The 14,558-nt window shown below is 36.4% G+C and overlaps 1 protein-coding gene across 7 annotated transcripts in view; it reads left to right on the top strand.

Annotated features, from left to right (window-relative positions):
• The window catches only part of LOC121598583 (pleckstrin homology domain-containing family G member 5), a 92,397-nt gene extending 87,449 nt beyond the window's left edge, over positions 1-4,948 (top strand). For 6 of the 7 annotated variants that reach the window (XM_041925615.1, XM_041925620.1, XM_041925619.1 and 3 more), the window contains 4 exons: positions 770-841; positions 1,109-1,737; positions 3,440-3,547; positions 3,980-4,948. In XM_041925615.1, coding sequence (XP_041781549.1) covers positions 770-841; positions 1,109-1,737; positions 3,440-3,547; positions 3,980-4,328 — 1,158 coding nt within the window. In that variant the 3' untranslated portion in view covers positions 4,329-4,948. Of the gene's footprint in view, positions 1-769; positions 842-1,108; positions 1,738-3,439; positions 3,548-3,684; positions 3,757-3,979 lie in introns of all 7 variants that reach the window. The other variant, XR_006005590.1, reaches the window with a different exon arrangement.
• The last annotated feature ends 9,610 nt before the right edge of the window (positions 4,949-14,558 follow it).

Consider the following 14,558-nt stretch of genomic DNA (forward strand, 5'->3'; position numbering starts at 1 on the left):
TAGTCTGTTCATTCAAGTTCTGTCAGTCGGTGCAAAACAATAAATAACGATAATACTTCCACACACATTTATCATTTCTCTGTTCCATTAGACGTGCTGCTGTACATGGAACACACTTGCAGCTTAATTATGTACAGCAATCATAATTATGCACACCAATCATTTATCTTCTCACACAATATGTTCATCTCCCGTTGTAATAAATCGTTCCTTTAGTCTGCAAACACTCATAACATGAAATGAGATGTACATCCCACTTGCATTTTTCATTGTTGGCTACGTTAGAGAGTTCACTGAGGCATATTATTAATTGCTGTATGGTTTGCATTCCAATATTCACATGCAGGATTTCAGCTCTTTTAAATTATTCTACTGGCTTCACTGTCCTTCAGATTGTTTGGTTGTGTCGAGCTGCTGCGCTCGTGGATTTAATCGACCTTAGTCAATAATGGATGGAGGACATCACTTAATTTTTATGTCAATTATTAATTTGACTGCTGTTTCAATCACCATAATAGAACAAGATTAAAATGGTTTTGCATGAGTCAATTTAAAATTGCAAAGTAATTAAAACGTGGAAATCGAAAACATGGATTAGGAACGAAATACTCAATCTGATATAGAATGCTTAGTTATGGTTTATGAAAACTTAAGCAACATAAATATTTATTGCCTTTGATTGCCAATTTGAAAACAATATGATTAAATTAGTGGAAAATTAGTTGCATAGTGATAGTCGACGCTGATATTGATTTTCTTATCATTTCAGATGGATGTTCATTGCTTCCTCTTTACAGACTTTTTGTTAGTTTGTAAAAAGAATAAGAACGATAAACTAAAGGTAAGTTGAGTGTGTCTACAAAATTCTTTGTCTTACTAGGGATGCCATACATTTCACATCACTTACTTGACCCCTTTATACAAGAACACAATACAAGGAAAGAATGTGTTATACTTTAACGATTTCAAAGCGTTATGCACATACGTTCGAAACTTACTAGCACAGCGAGCATTGAAGCGAAGAAATTATGTCTCCATGCACTTTTTTACGTGTTTCATATAATTTTGGTTACAATTGAATATATTTTTTATTTTTTGCTTTTATCAGATCGTACGACAACCATACATGACGGACCGTTTGATGGTGCAGCTCAAAGATCAAGCAATTTACTGTTGCTATGTGAATGAACTAAACATGGTCGTAGCTGCATTCACGCTGCAAAGCGCCAAAGCTCAGCATTGGTACGATTCAATAACAAAAGTAAAACATATCTACAATCGTATGAAACAAGGAACGTTCGGTGATGTGAGGCAGTATGGGAACATTATCAACATCAGCAACAGCTGCAACAACTCTACCAGCAATAGCAACATGAACATCAACAATGATAATATAAGCATCAAGAAGTCGCCTCTCAACAGCTCAATCGGCAGCCGTGTGAGCAGTTTGAACAATAGCCATAGCGGATCAGTCGATCTGAACGAATCGAAGCAGGTATCGATTGATTTCGAGAAAACCAATTCTTTGTCTAGCGATGAAGGTGCAGGTGTGGTCAATGCGGTAACAGGAAGTGGACTGGTGATGATGCATTCAAAATACGGAGCCGTCAGCAGCCGCAAACCGAAGAATACCGTTTGCACTATGCAAACAAAATCATCCAACTCATTGACCGTTCAACCGTATAGTGGACTGGGACAGAGCATGCCAAACTTAAATCTGAATTCAATCCAAAATAGGTCAGTACTTGATAGTATTTTCTACATCCTTCTATAACTGTATATATTTTAAATATATAAATTAATTTTTTTAAAGCAGTTTTTTTGAACATGCGAAGCACCGTAGGATGTAATATGTTCAGACCGCATGAAAAGGTTACTGTAGACTTTATAATATAGGAATATCATCTGTGAAACAGTTGTGTTTTTGCTCTACAGCATACCTATTTCTATTTGCATTTTGAAACAATTATTGTTCCTCCTTATGAGAAACAACGTTATCTTCTTCTTCATGGCGTGATAAACGTTCGTGGTCATGCTGTCCTAAGCTTTTCTTTCTAGCATAGTGAATTAGTTAGTATGCGAAACATATAATCTTGTAGGTGGTATGGCTGATATATATTGGTACTGAGTTTACATCATCACTGCAATCACGAATCTAACATGCCAGACGATTGGAAAACAAATTCGTGTCATGTCAATTGGTGGTGTTTTATAGCTGGAATTGGAAGCTTTATAGCTGTCCAACACACCCCAAAATGTGAAAAATTATTTAATATTTGTTCGAACTTTGTTAAGTTTTCCGTGGCTCTGTCTATTTGACTTATCATTCGAGAGCCACAGAAAATAACAATTATTTGACGGTAAATAGAAATCATACCTCGTCGCAACTAATTAATGAAATGCATCGATGAAAGCAACTCATAATAAAACGTTTCAACAACATACCATAAGTTAAATGATTATATATCGCTTGTAAGCGGTTTTGTTGTAATAGAAGTTCGCAAAAAAGCAATCTGAAACAGTGTTGAATACAGCCGACATGCGCAACACAGGGTCTGACCGGCCAGTGCTGGAGCGAGGCTGAACGGGCCGTAGAGTCTCTCTAGGCCTAAGTGGTCGGGACAGTGTGCAGATATCGATGCGATGCAACAAAGGCGGTGAGTCGATAGAGCCAGTTAGTAGACCAGCGATAAAAGAGCACTGTGCATTGCGTCTCCTAATCGAGAGAGGCTCAACGCCTTGGCACCGCGTATCATACGAACGAAGATTATTGCGATCCTACCAGGGGAGTAGGCGAGTTATTTAAATATTAAAAAAAAAAACAATGTTTTAACTACGCAATTTCTTCTTCTATGCTTAGCCCGATGGCAGTCCCCAAGGCATGCCAGTGAAATTTCCCGTATGTCGGTGGTAGGCCTTGGGAACTCCCATTTGTCTTTTGTTAGGGAAACAATAAACATTGCGATCAACCGTACTCTACCCATATATATAGCAGCGGTGCACAGGTAGAAAAATCGTTGTTCTAAGAATTATTGCGGTAGACGACAATCTTATCGCACACACAATAGTATTGATGCTTACAGATGAATTGAAATTAAAGCAAAAATCGCAATTTTGCCTCATGCTTATGTTGGTTCAAATTAAACTGCTGGTTTGCAATGTCGGCGTAACGGAAAGTTGACGAAAATCAGCGCCGGGCTAAACGTGTTAAACACGAACCCTGCAGTTTACTTACCCCATGCGCGCTCAATGAAAAGAATCAATGTGCCCTATCATTTCCGGATAGTCAGTAAGTTAGACCGACTACATTAGTTACGACGAAGAAGAAGAAAGAATCTGATATATTGCGGTACATAGATTGATGAGATGCATTAATCTTCAATCATTAAAGAATGGCATTAGGTAACCTAAAAAAATGTCAAACTAAAATTCATTCCAGCAATACTCTCTCGGTGCCTGGGACATCCAATAGTCAATCTCATTCTGGAATGGTACTGCTTTCTCCCAGCCAACGGGGTATATCATATCCTCCTCCATCTCCTACTAGGTTAGTATATAAATAGAATCTTCCATTTGTTTCATTTGGAAAACTTTGTTTATTTATACAAGGTTTGTTTTTATGTTCCCATTATTATGTTGTTATATTACTTTTTATTTCGATTCGATTCGATTTTTTATTTCCAGATCCATAAGTCACTGTTAATGTAGTACTGTAGTAGATTTGTTGCAGTTTGATAGCTTAGACAAGCTCCTTTGGTTAGTATTAATTAGCAAATTATTCGACGTGTGCCTTTCTGTTCTCTTGTATTTTTATTTAATATTATTAGTAATCAATTTTCAACCTTTCTATTCATCGTACAATAACCAAATGTCAGTGTGTGGCAAACATATCATTCTAATACGTGGTATTTTGTTCAATTCCGGTTTATCCCTGTTTCATTTCATGTGGCTCTGCTCCTTTGAAATTCAACTTATAAAGGGCAACGCTGCGTCGCGGGTTCGCATTCTCTACGTCAATCAAAAACCCACCGTTAATCAAAACACGCAACGTGTCCTCGCAGCAAAGTTTCGCACTGTCACAACAACAAAGCTTCAACTCGGCTTCACTCGCGCAACACCAGCAGTGTCTGCCATCGCCATCTAACACCTCGCACAGCCCTCCTAACAATTCCGGAACAAATTCTGCTATCGAAGGATGTGCCGTTCCCAGCGGGCTCACGTTGTCTTCGGCGAATGTATCGTTTTTCAAGCGTAAAAATAGCTTCCAAAGTGTACCGAACAACAGCGCCACGAGCAGTGTGGACCAAAGTTTGCCTAACGAAACTTAAGCAATCCGTGCCGCTTATTTTAAACGAACCCAGGCATACTGAAAGGCGAATTGATAAGTGCATCCGTGAACCGCCATTATCAACTGGTTCATTTCTCCCTACCTTATCTTTGATGGCTGCTGTTAAAAAGTGCATCGCCATGTTGACACTTGAAAGGAAGTTAGTAAATGATAACATTGGCTAGCTACAACAACCTAAAGACGTATTGATACCATTGAACTCATCCTGTATATACACTAGTACCATTTACATAGGTGATTTATTTGTCCTATTTGGATGCGCTCGATAAATGCAATTAAGAAGTGCATAAAGGAAATCTATCTATAATGCATTTTACGCCAATTGTACTTACCTACAAAGGCTGAAAATTTGTATAATTTTTGTTGTGAAAAGCAGTGGCACACATCAACAAAAAAAGGCAGAACAAAACAAAGCTGTGAATTTTAAGGTAAAATTACAACAGCCACTACCGCGCTTGGCAACGTGCACGATAGTGGCAACAGTCGTAATTAATCCTTTAAATCGGCCTTTTTTGGCGGATTTTTTCTACGTTCCCTTTCGATATCCTTGGTGCTAACTTTATGCTTGTTTTTTTAATTGTGCAAAATGACGAGTAATGGCAGATAATATAAGAAATATTTATTAATTTATGTTATTCAATTATGAGCATTTTATTAGTTGAAGCTGCCTGAATGATTAACAATATGATATTTTTAATTGAATCCCTCTAGTCAGCATGACCTTCGGCAGAATACAAAACGTACCGATTCATTTAAAAGTGACACACGTATGGTGTATGTTTTTGTACTAAAATAAAATGTCAAATTTATGAAGTTTTGAAGATTTTTTATTTAATTTCTTCATATTTGCTTAACATTATCTATACTTAACAACTTTATGAATTATTGTTAGTTTAGAAAATCTATTATGTACATATTACGGTTCAACGTATTTTATTGTGAACGGAAGGAATGTATTTTGAGGTAATAACGAATAAAAAAAACTTACTCCTATTTGTAGCTTTAGTGACATAACAGATTGTCTTAATAATTTGACTAGCTTAGCTCAAACATGCAATTAAAGAGGTTTAAATGCAATAGTTCAGTATATGAAAACAACCATTAAAATTTTAATCACTCTGCGTAATCATAAACTAGAAAGCAATAACAGTTTGCATGTCCAGATAACCGAGTGGTAGGTTTTATATTTGTTTGATAGGTAACTGCGATTTATCAGAGAGGACGGGCGGGATAGGGAGCAGGATACCTATGCTCCCTTTCCAATTGGCTCTACAACTGTTTTTTGGTATGTCTTGGGACTGTGACTTATAGTGTGACTTATTACGAGTGATACTGTCTGGTCAATGTGGTTCGATGTATTCGAAATTTGAGCTTAGCTTAGATTTGAGCTGGCACGTTTGCTAAATGGTTTATAGACGACCGAATAGGGAAACATACCCAGAAAGAACATTATTGGTATGAAAATTGGTAGACAAAACTATAAATAACTAATACAAATTATGATAAGTCAATGGTGTATATGAAAAGCATTTTTTTAGGTAATCATAACTCACAGTAGTGGAATGAAAGTCATTGGCAATGAATTTTAAATCTAGTTCAACTTTACCAGCAATGCGTTATTTAGTATTTTCCTCAGTATAACAGGGTTAACCTATGTTTTCCGTGCGCAGGTCGTATTGGTACAAAATAGGGAAAGTTGAGGACCATTTTCATCTTATCTTAGTTATTAGATGGTCGTTAATACCATATTGCAAATTATTTCCATCTTGATTGATTGTTCTAATATCGAAGTCCTCTAACAATACAAAAAATCCTCTAGTTTTTTTTCCGAAAAAATACCTAATATTTCAAATTTTCAAATATGAAAGGCTCTCGTGAGTATCGTTCAGCACGCGCGTATTTGTATGGGTAACACTTATAGTACGAAGGCGGCATAGGCCAGAAGACCGGAATAATAATACTAACATTCCATTTCTCCTGTGTAGTCTGGCTTTTGTGTGAAAAAAATAAAACGGCTCTAATTAGAAAGTATCATGCTGTACATTTTATAGAACGATAAGGTTTTATGCAATGCTAGGAGAAATAGGTAGAAAATGAAAGGTTTTATTTTAGTTTGTATGTTGAGAACTAGTTTGACAGATATTTCAACAAAAACATTTAATAGTATTCTTAAATTTTAAGAAACACAAGTTATTAACATTAAAAATACTAGAATCTTCTTTTTCTTATTCTACTTGGCATAACGTCCTGACATGTCGACCCTTATACAGGCTTTCGAGACTTATTCAGTACCACACAACCGAAAAGTCATTTCTTGTTACGGAGGGTGGGTCCGTATGAGGTTAGAACCCATGATGGGCATGTTGATAAGTCATGCAAGTTGACGACTGTACTACGGGACTGCCACGTATAAAATATATTAAAATGCATCAGTTAAACTGTGACTAATGGCAGTATCACATGTATGCTGAACAAATGTGTACTTTTTTGTGATTCAATATAACACGTACCATACGAACGTTAGCTTTTTTGATGACGAATGAAAAATCTGTAAAATTAACTGCAAGAATCTTTTTTATATGGTAGTCATTTGAGTAATATTCAAATTCTACCTATTCAGATTTTATTTCAAAACGGTTGGAAAGCTAGAGAGCGATGTCTTAACGCTTACATTGTTGGTTCAAATGAATCGCAGAAAAATATCTAGAACCTAAGGCTGGATTCAAAACAAATTGATTTTCCTGTTTTCTTCGATATCTTTTATCAACAATTATAATTTTATTTTTGTATGCAGTTCTTCCCCGAGTTACGCGAATTCGAGTTATTATTAAAAATAATTTGCAATTTTCTAAAAGTTTTAAATCTCTAAATAGACAGATATTACTAAATTTTCCACATCAATCGCATAAAAGAAGTAATAAATTACATAAATGAACTAAATTAAATAAATGATAAATGATCAGGTATATTTTGACTGTAAAAAAATACTCGACATACGCGAAAATCTGAGTTACGCGAATGTCCCCGGAACGCATTATTCGCGTAACTCGGTGAAAGACTGTATTTGTTTAGCTGAAATTTAGAAAAATGTGTTTAACATAACCATACCGCTCAAAATTTGATTTTGAAACATTCATGTTTTGTAATCTGAAATGTTAACTGTTGGTTTTTTACAGCTGAGCTTTTTTTGCACTTAAATTTGACCGTATAGTAAGATATCTTGCTTTAAATTTTTAGTACAAGCTTCAACTTCTGAGGCAATTACTACGGAAATTTTTCATCAAACCTAGTATAAATATTTTGGTTATTTGGGACGGTTTCCAAGAATGATTAGAAAAAAGTAAACTTTTATAATTTCATCCACTTGCATAGCTCCATTGCAAAATGCTGTATAATCGTGCCACTGCATAGGTACAAAAAGTGCTTTAAAAAGGGAAAAATAATCGCCAATCTGAACCACGCTTAATGAAGTTTAGGACTAAAAGGGGAATAAATGCTGAGGTGTGGAATATATAAACCAAAGAATTGTTTGAGACGAGTGGTACAAGCTGCCCCCAAGAAGTATTAGTATCATAGTGATTGGTTTTTGGAAATTAATACAAGTATCCTTCATCCTGGCTACGTTCTGCGAGCACAAGGTGGGTAAGCGTTTCTTTCTAAAACTGTCAATCCAATGCCATGGCAATGGAATATTGTTAGCATTTTAATAAGCGTGTCCCCACAGAGCACACAAATGTTTCTCGACCGGGCCATACGTTGGTACTGCGTTGCGATTTATTTGTGACGCTTTCGCGCCAAACGCATCAATGTACAGTTTTATAATGATACTCAACTAAATAATTCTAATAGGACTGGAATATATCAGTTTAACTGTAGTTTACAAAAAATGGAAACTTGAAAACATTACATACAAACACACGAATATACATGCAAACAGACATGCTATATATATACATACCTATATAGATATATATACTTATACAAGTACGAAAAGAAGATTTGTCTTATTTAAGCATGTTTGAGCTATATTTACAAAATTTGAATCACAAAATCAAACTATTTGAATGTTAGCAGATGATTCAAGCGAGAACGCGAAATGTAAAAAATATCCAAAATCAAATTATTTCTAATGGAACTTTTGGACAAATCAAAGGAATCGGGGTTTTTATTTTCATTTCCACTTTAATGGAAATTCCATACCACATAGCACATAGTGCTGAACGTTACATGAACGGCTCTAAGCATTGTCAAAATGCTTTTTTAACACTAGATTAACATTATCAAACAATAGCAAAAGTTCAGCAGAAGAATGACAAATAATCAAAAATCAACGAATGATTGCTTCACATTTCAAATCGGAACAATTTTCGATGACACAATGTTTTATTGTATTGTCAATGTTTTAAAATGATACAAGCTCAATCGTTTCAACTGATATTTTTAACTATTGAAATGCATCAGGCATCACTGGGTATAAGGTTGAGCTATGGAAAAATAAGCATTAAACTGTAAATCAAATTACAGGTAAAATAATCACATGCTTGCAATATAGCCATTAAATTTGAATTCCTTAATTGGAAGCAAATTTGCTAAATAAACAAAACTGAACTCATTCAAAAGCGGACCTAAAATATCAAACCATGGAATACAAATCCACATTAATAGAGAAACAAACAATGTGGAATCAAAGAACAAAAAATAAAATCAAAATTACTGAGCAAAAGTAAAGTGTAAAATCTTGAGGAGAATACTAAAAAAGGAATCCATTAAAAAGGAAAGAAATAAGAAAATATGATATAATAATAATACAGCCGTTGCCACCTAATTTAGGCACTGAGGGCGGTGGCAACGCTGATCGGATGCGATTTTATCGGACGAGATTTATATGGGATTTGACAGATAACGTCGGACGTGCGATTTCGTCGTCCGACGTTATCTGGCAAATTCTATATAAAAATATGACAGGCCGTCCGATAAAATCGCATGCGAAAAAGCGTTGCCACCGCCCTAAGGCATCAATTCCGCAAGTACGCATCCATTTACGCAAGTACGCATCCATTTTTGGACTTACTTACTTACTTACTTACTTACTTACTTACTTACTTACTTACTTACTTACTTACTTACTTACTTACTTACTTACTTACTTACTTACTTACTTACTTACTTACTTACTTACTTACTTACTTACTTACTTACTTACTTACTTACTTACTTACTTACTTACTTACTTACTTACTTACTTACTTACTTACTTACTTACTTACTTACTTACTTACTTACTTACTTACTTACTTACTTACTTACTTACTTACTTACTTACTTACTTACTTACTACTTACTTACTTACTTACTTACTTACTTACTTACTTACTTACTTACTTACTTACTTACTTTACTTACTTACTTACTTACTTACTTACTTACTTACTTACTTACTTACTTACTTACTTACTTACTTACTTACTTTACTTACTTACTTACTTACTTACTTACTTTACTTACTTACTTACTTACTTACTTACTTACTTACTTACTTACTTACTTACTTACTTACTTACTTACTTACTTACTTACTTACTTACTTACTTACTTACTTACTTACTTACTTACTTACTTACTTACTTACTTACTTACTTACTTACTTACTTACTTACTTACTTACTTACTTACTTACTTACTTACTTACTTACTTACTTACTTACTTACTTACTTACTTACTTACTTACTTACTTACTTACTTACTTACTTACTTACTTACTTACTTACTTACTTACTTACTTACTTACTTACTTACTTACTTACTTACTTACTTACTTACTTACTTACTTACTTACTTACTTACTTACTTACTTACTTACTTACTTACTTACTTACTTACTTACTTACTTACTTACTTACTTACTTACTTACTTACTTACTTACTTACTTACTTACTTACAGTTCACAGCAATCAACGATTCGGTTCACTCACGTTCACTTAAAAGAACTGAAATGTCCACCTCCAGTGCGAAGCCGGTGATTCGGAGCCAGCTTTATTTTACCCATTACTAATTTCTATTGTCCCGACCCTATTTTGTATTTCATTTAGTCGAAATGAAATAAGTGTTTAATGTAAGAATTTTACTTTAAATTTCAACGAGATTCAAAAATTATAAGTTCAAATAAACTACTTCTAAACAACAGCAGAAAATAACCCGTTACAACATAACTGTGCGCAGTGCATTCTTTTCGCTAAGCATTATCATTGGACGTATCCCTATTATTTTGCTCTATAGTATAACAGTACATGACAAATAATGTGTGGAACAGGACGAGCTAGTCCGATTCCTATTTTCCGTAACTCGGCAGGTGTCACTGAGACCTTGAGACTGAGTTTGAAGGACTATCGGTCAAACAGACCTTTATACGAATGATTTCCCAACTTATATTGAATCACTTTTCGTTAGGGGCAACTTTTGTATCTACAACGAATAGACCTCACTCCAACTAAAGTATGCATCTGCGGGATGGGATCCACGATATAGACCATCTCTTATGTTCCTGTGTAGAGTTCAAAATTGCTAGAACTTTCTTGCTAATAGACTTCGAAAGAATCAGAAAACAGCCTGGTTATTCGTGATATTCTGGTGGCTAACGATCTACCATAGGGGAAGTCAGGGTTGATTCGACACTGCGGGTAAGTTCGACACCTTGCCGTTTTTGTATTTATAGCACTTTTTGAAGAAAAAAACAAGTACATGTTATTTATGTCAACTGTTTCGAATATTTGAGTCACATTTCACTGATCAGAAACCTGTCAATTGTCAAAAAAAAACAAAATAAACACATGGTGGTTCTGATAGGCCGGGTAGGCTTAACTGAAGAAAAAAATAGTCGCTGGTTTGGAATCACATTGGCCGAGGTTCGACTTTTGGCTTTCGAGTTGGCAGAGAAAAATAAAATTGAACACTTTTCGATTTAATAAAAAAAAGAAGATTACTGGAAGATGGCTGCCAGGTTATTTTTTAAAGGAATCTTAACCAATCATTCCGTAAACCAGATGCTATCGCCGCAGCTTCTATTATATGGAGTCTGACCCGATGCTATTTGTAATGAAATTTTTGTTCTTGCTTGTAACTTAATTTCTTTCGCATATTTCAATAAAGTTTTGTGTTAATTTTTCATAAAATTGGTACGAAATACTTTGTTGTACAATGAAAACTACACACCATCAGAGATTTTATTTTAAAAGCTAGAACCAATATGTCAAAATCACCCCACAAGGTGTCGATTTTACCCCATCATGATGTCGATCTTACCCGCACTGCAGTCGTGACGCAACAAAAAACACACTTTTTTTATTTTTACCAAAATGTTATCAAAATCATACCAGGAACCATAGTTTCTCGTAAGATGACATAATACATAAAAAAGCTTTTTCGATGTCTACTAGTAAGTTTACATTGGTAAAAGTATTGCAATCAGGGGAAAACCTTAAGGTGTCGAAACTACCCCCAGTTCCCCTACATGTTGGTTATCAACCATTTCACGAGAGATTACGGCTTTTGTGTCTAGTATACGTCCACTTTGTTATCCTCCCTACTGTATCCCTCACTAACAATTGAACGTGTAAGATTGCCAGGATATACATGATTTGACGCATTCCATCTAATGTTGCGGAGAGGTGGCTCGATTTTTCTCGTATTGATTTGCCCAAGCTAATCTCACTCTTTGACGAATCTTTTGACTGCTCGAACTTCTTAACTTTTGACCATGCCGTCGATGATTTCTCTCAGTTTATACGAATGGCACTGAATGAATGCGTTTCCATCGAAAAGCCGTCGGGCCTGGGGTCACCCCACACTACGTACACTGAAAAGAGTGAAACGTGCTGCATATCGTAACTCGCGTGATCGAAGGAGTCCTACTTTGCGGGTTTACTACTACAGCGTCCAAGCAATTTATCGACGTTATAACAGAATCTGCCACCGCAGGTACCTACATAATATAAAAAAAAGCTGCGCGTGCATTCTCAACGCTTCTGGAGCTACGCAAACAATAAGCGCAAATCTTGCGGCTTTCCAGGTTTGATCTGCTACAATGGGAACTGAGCTTGCACACTCCCAGATATGTGCGATTTGTTTGCTACACGTTTTGAAGACACTTTTGTTCCAGACAACATGCACCCCGAGGCCCTTCATGCTGCACTTACTAACACACCTGCAGATGCACTTCATCCCATGCTACCGGTCGGTCCTACACCGCTAGCCCTTATTCCATCCCGACAGAGATCCTTAAAAAGTGCACTGCGTTGATTGCTCCGTTCGTTCTTCTTCCAAAATCTTCGCAAAATCGCTACGTTCATGCAACTTCCCTGTCTCTTGAAAGGTCTCATGGTTAACACCAATCCATTACATTGTTAGCGACCGTTAAGGCTCTGGCATCCCTCAAGGCAGCAATCTGAGAACCTTTCTATTTGTCCTTTACATAAATGATGTATCCACGATCCTTCCAGGGGATAATAACGTAAATAAATAAAGCTCTACGCGGACGACACCAAAATCTTTCAGCAAAACCAGGGCATTTCGACTACACGCTAAACGGGCAAACTTTGAAGGACTTGGGTGTTTTCGTAGACGCGAAACTTATGTTTGAGTAACACCTTGATCACGTTGTGACAAGATAAGATGCAGTCAATTGTTAGGATTAGTCGTTAACATGACTCGCGAGCTCTCTGACCCAATCTGCACCAAAACTCTTTAGTATGCTCTTATTCGTTCAGTGCTGGAATATGGCAGCGTTGTGTGGTGGCCCTCCTCTGCTCGGGGAGTTGCGCGTTTGGAGTCCATCCAGCCTAGGGCTACCCGTTTCGCGCTCCTTTCGTGGGGGAGCAACAATGACTACACGACAAGGCGTTTGTTGCTTGGCTTACCCCAACTCGACGACCGGATACGAAATGCAAGGTTGGCTTTCATCGTTGTGCTTCTCACTGGTAACATCGATTGTCGGCTTAGCTCTCGTCGATACAGCTATACGTGCCTGCAAGAACCCTCCGTCCTCGGGCGATGCTAGCTATCCCGGAGACCAGGACCACCTTTGCCACCCGAGACCCGTTCTTGCGCATATGTCTTGCTCTGGATGCGTCAGCTGATGCGTATGAGCCCGGCATGACGATAGCAAATGTGTTGAGTCGCATTAATTTTCTTCGCGTATCTCGTCTGAATGTTTAGCGTCCTTGTTATTGTTGTGTAAAAGCGTATGACTATATAAAAAATATATGCTATATTCGTACTGTACTCCTACATATATCGAGCGGGCTTATAAGGTTCGTCGATCATTTAATAAATATACAAATATACAAACCAAACCATCCATTTCAACCAACCAAACAGCATCACCAGACTCACACAACCATATGAGAAGAACCCACACACCAAACATCCATAGAACCCGACACTACACCTAAACTTGTTGCTATTACATTCAGCAGATTATAAGGATAAGGCTAAATGTACAGGAAACAAATCTCCTCAGAACAATATCTGTCGATATATAATGTATTGAAAATACGACCGAAGCCGTTATTATGTTAATTTAAATAAATAAAATAACAGTGCGCTCGCAAAATTGTACAATAGCACAAAATTGAAATTGTGTATAACACAATCCTGTGCGTACACAAAATTGTGCAGAGCACAGAATTGTGCGCGCACAAAATCACGCTTTAACTCAAGACTGAGCAATGGCACAAAATTGTGCTATAGCACAAAATTGTGCGGTGACACAAAAGTACTACCACTATTTTATTGAGGGTGCATTTGTGCTCGCGCACTTCACTGTGCTGTACGTGCGTGGTAGCACGGTGCTACTTGACCCATCACTACCTGCAATACATTTGAACCACATTCACAATGTTCCAATACAATATTATAGACCAGCTATAAACCTTACACTGTTGAGTCGACACTACGGCTTTACTAATGATTTCGTCGTTATGTCAATTTTATTTTCAAATTTTATATGTTTGCTGTTTACTTCCACACGAACACCAAGTTTTTGCAACTCAGTAATTTTACACTATACGTGTTATTATTTATTTCTATATTGTTCTTATTATTTGTGGTTATACAAATATTTCCACTACCGTTAACACGTGTCCTTTGCCGTCGTCGATGGGTAGGTCGCTGCAATTCATCATTAGTTTCAACACTCAGTACGCAGCCCACAA

This window comes from Anopheles merus, chromosome 3L (assembly GCF_017562075.2).
Source record: "Anopheles merus strain MAF chromosome 3L, AmerM5.1, whole genome shotgun sequence".
Lineage (NCBI taxonomy): Eukaryota > Metazoa > Arthropoda > Insecta > Diptera > Culicidae > Anopheles > Anopheles merus.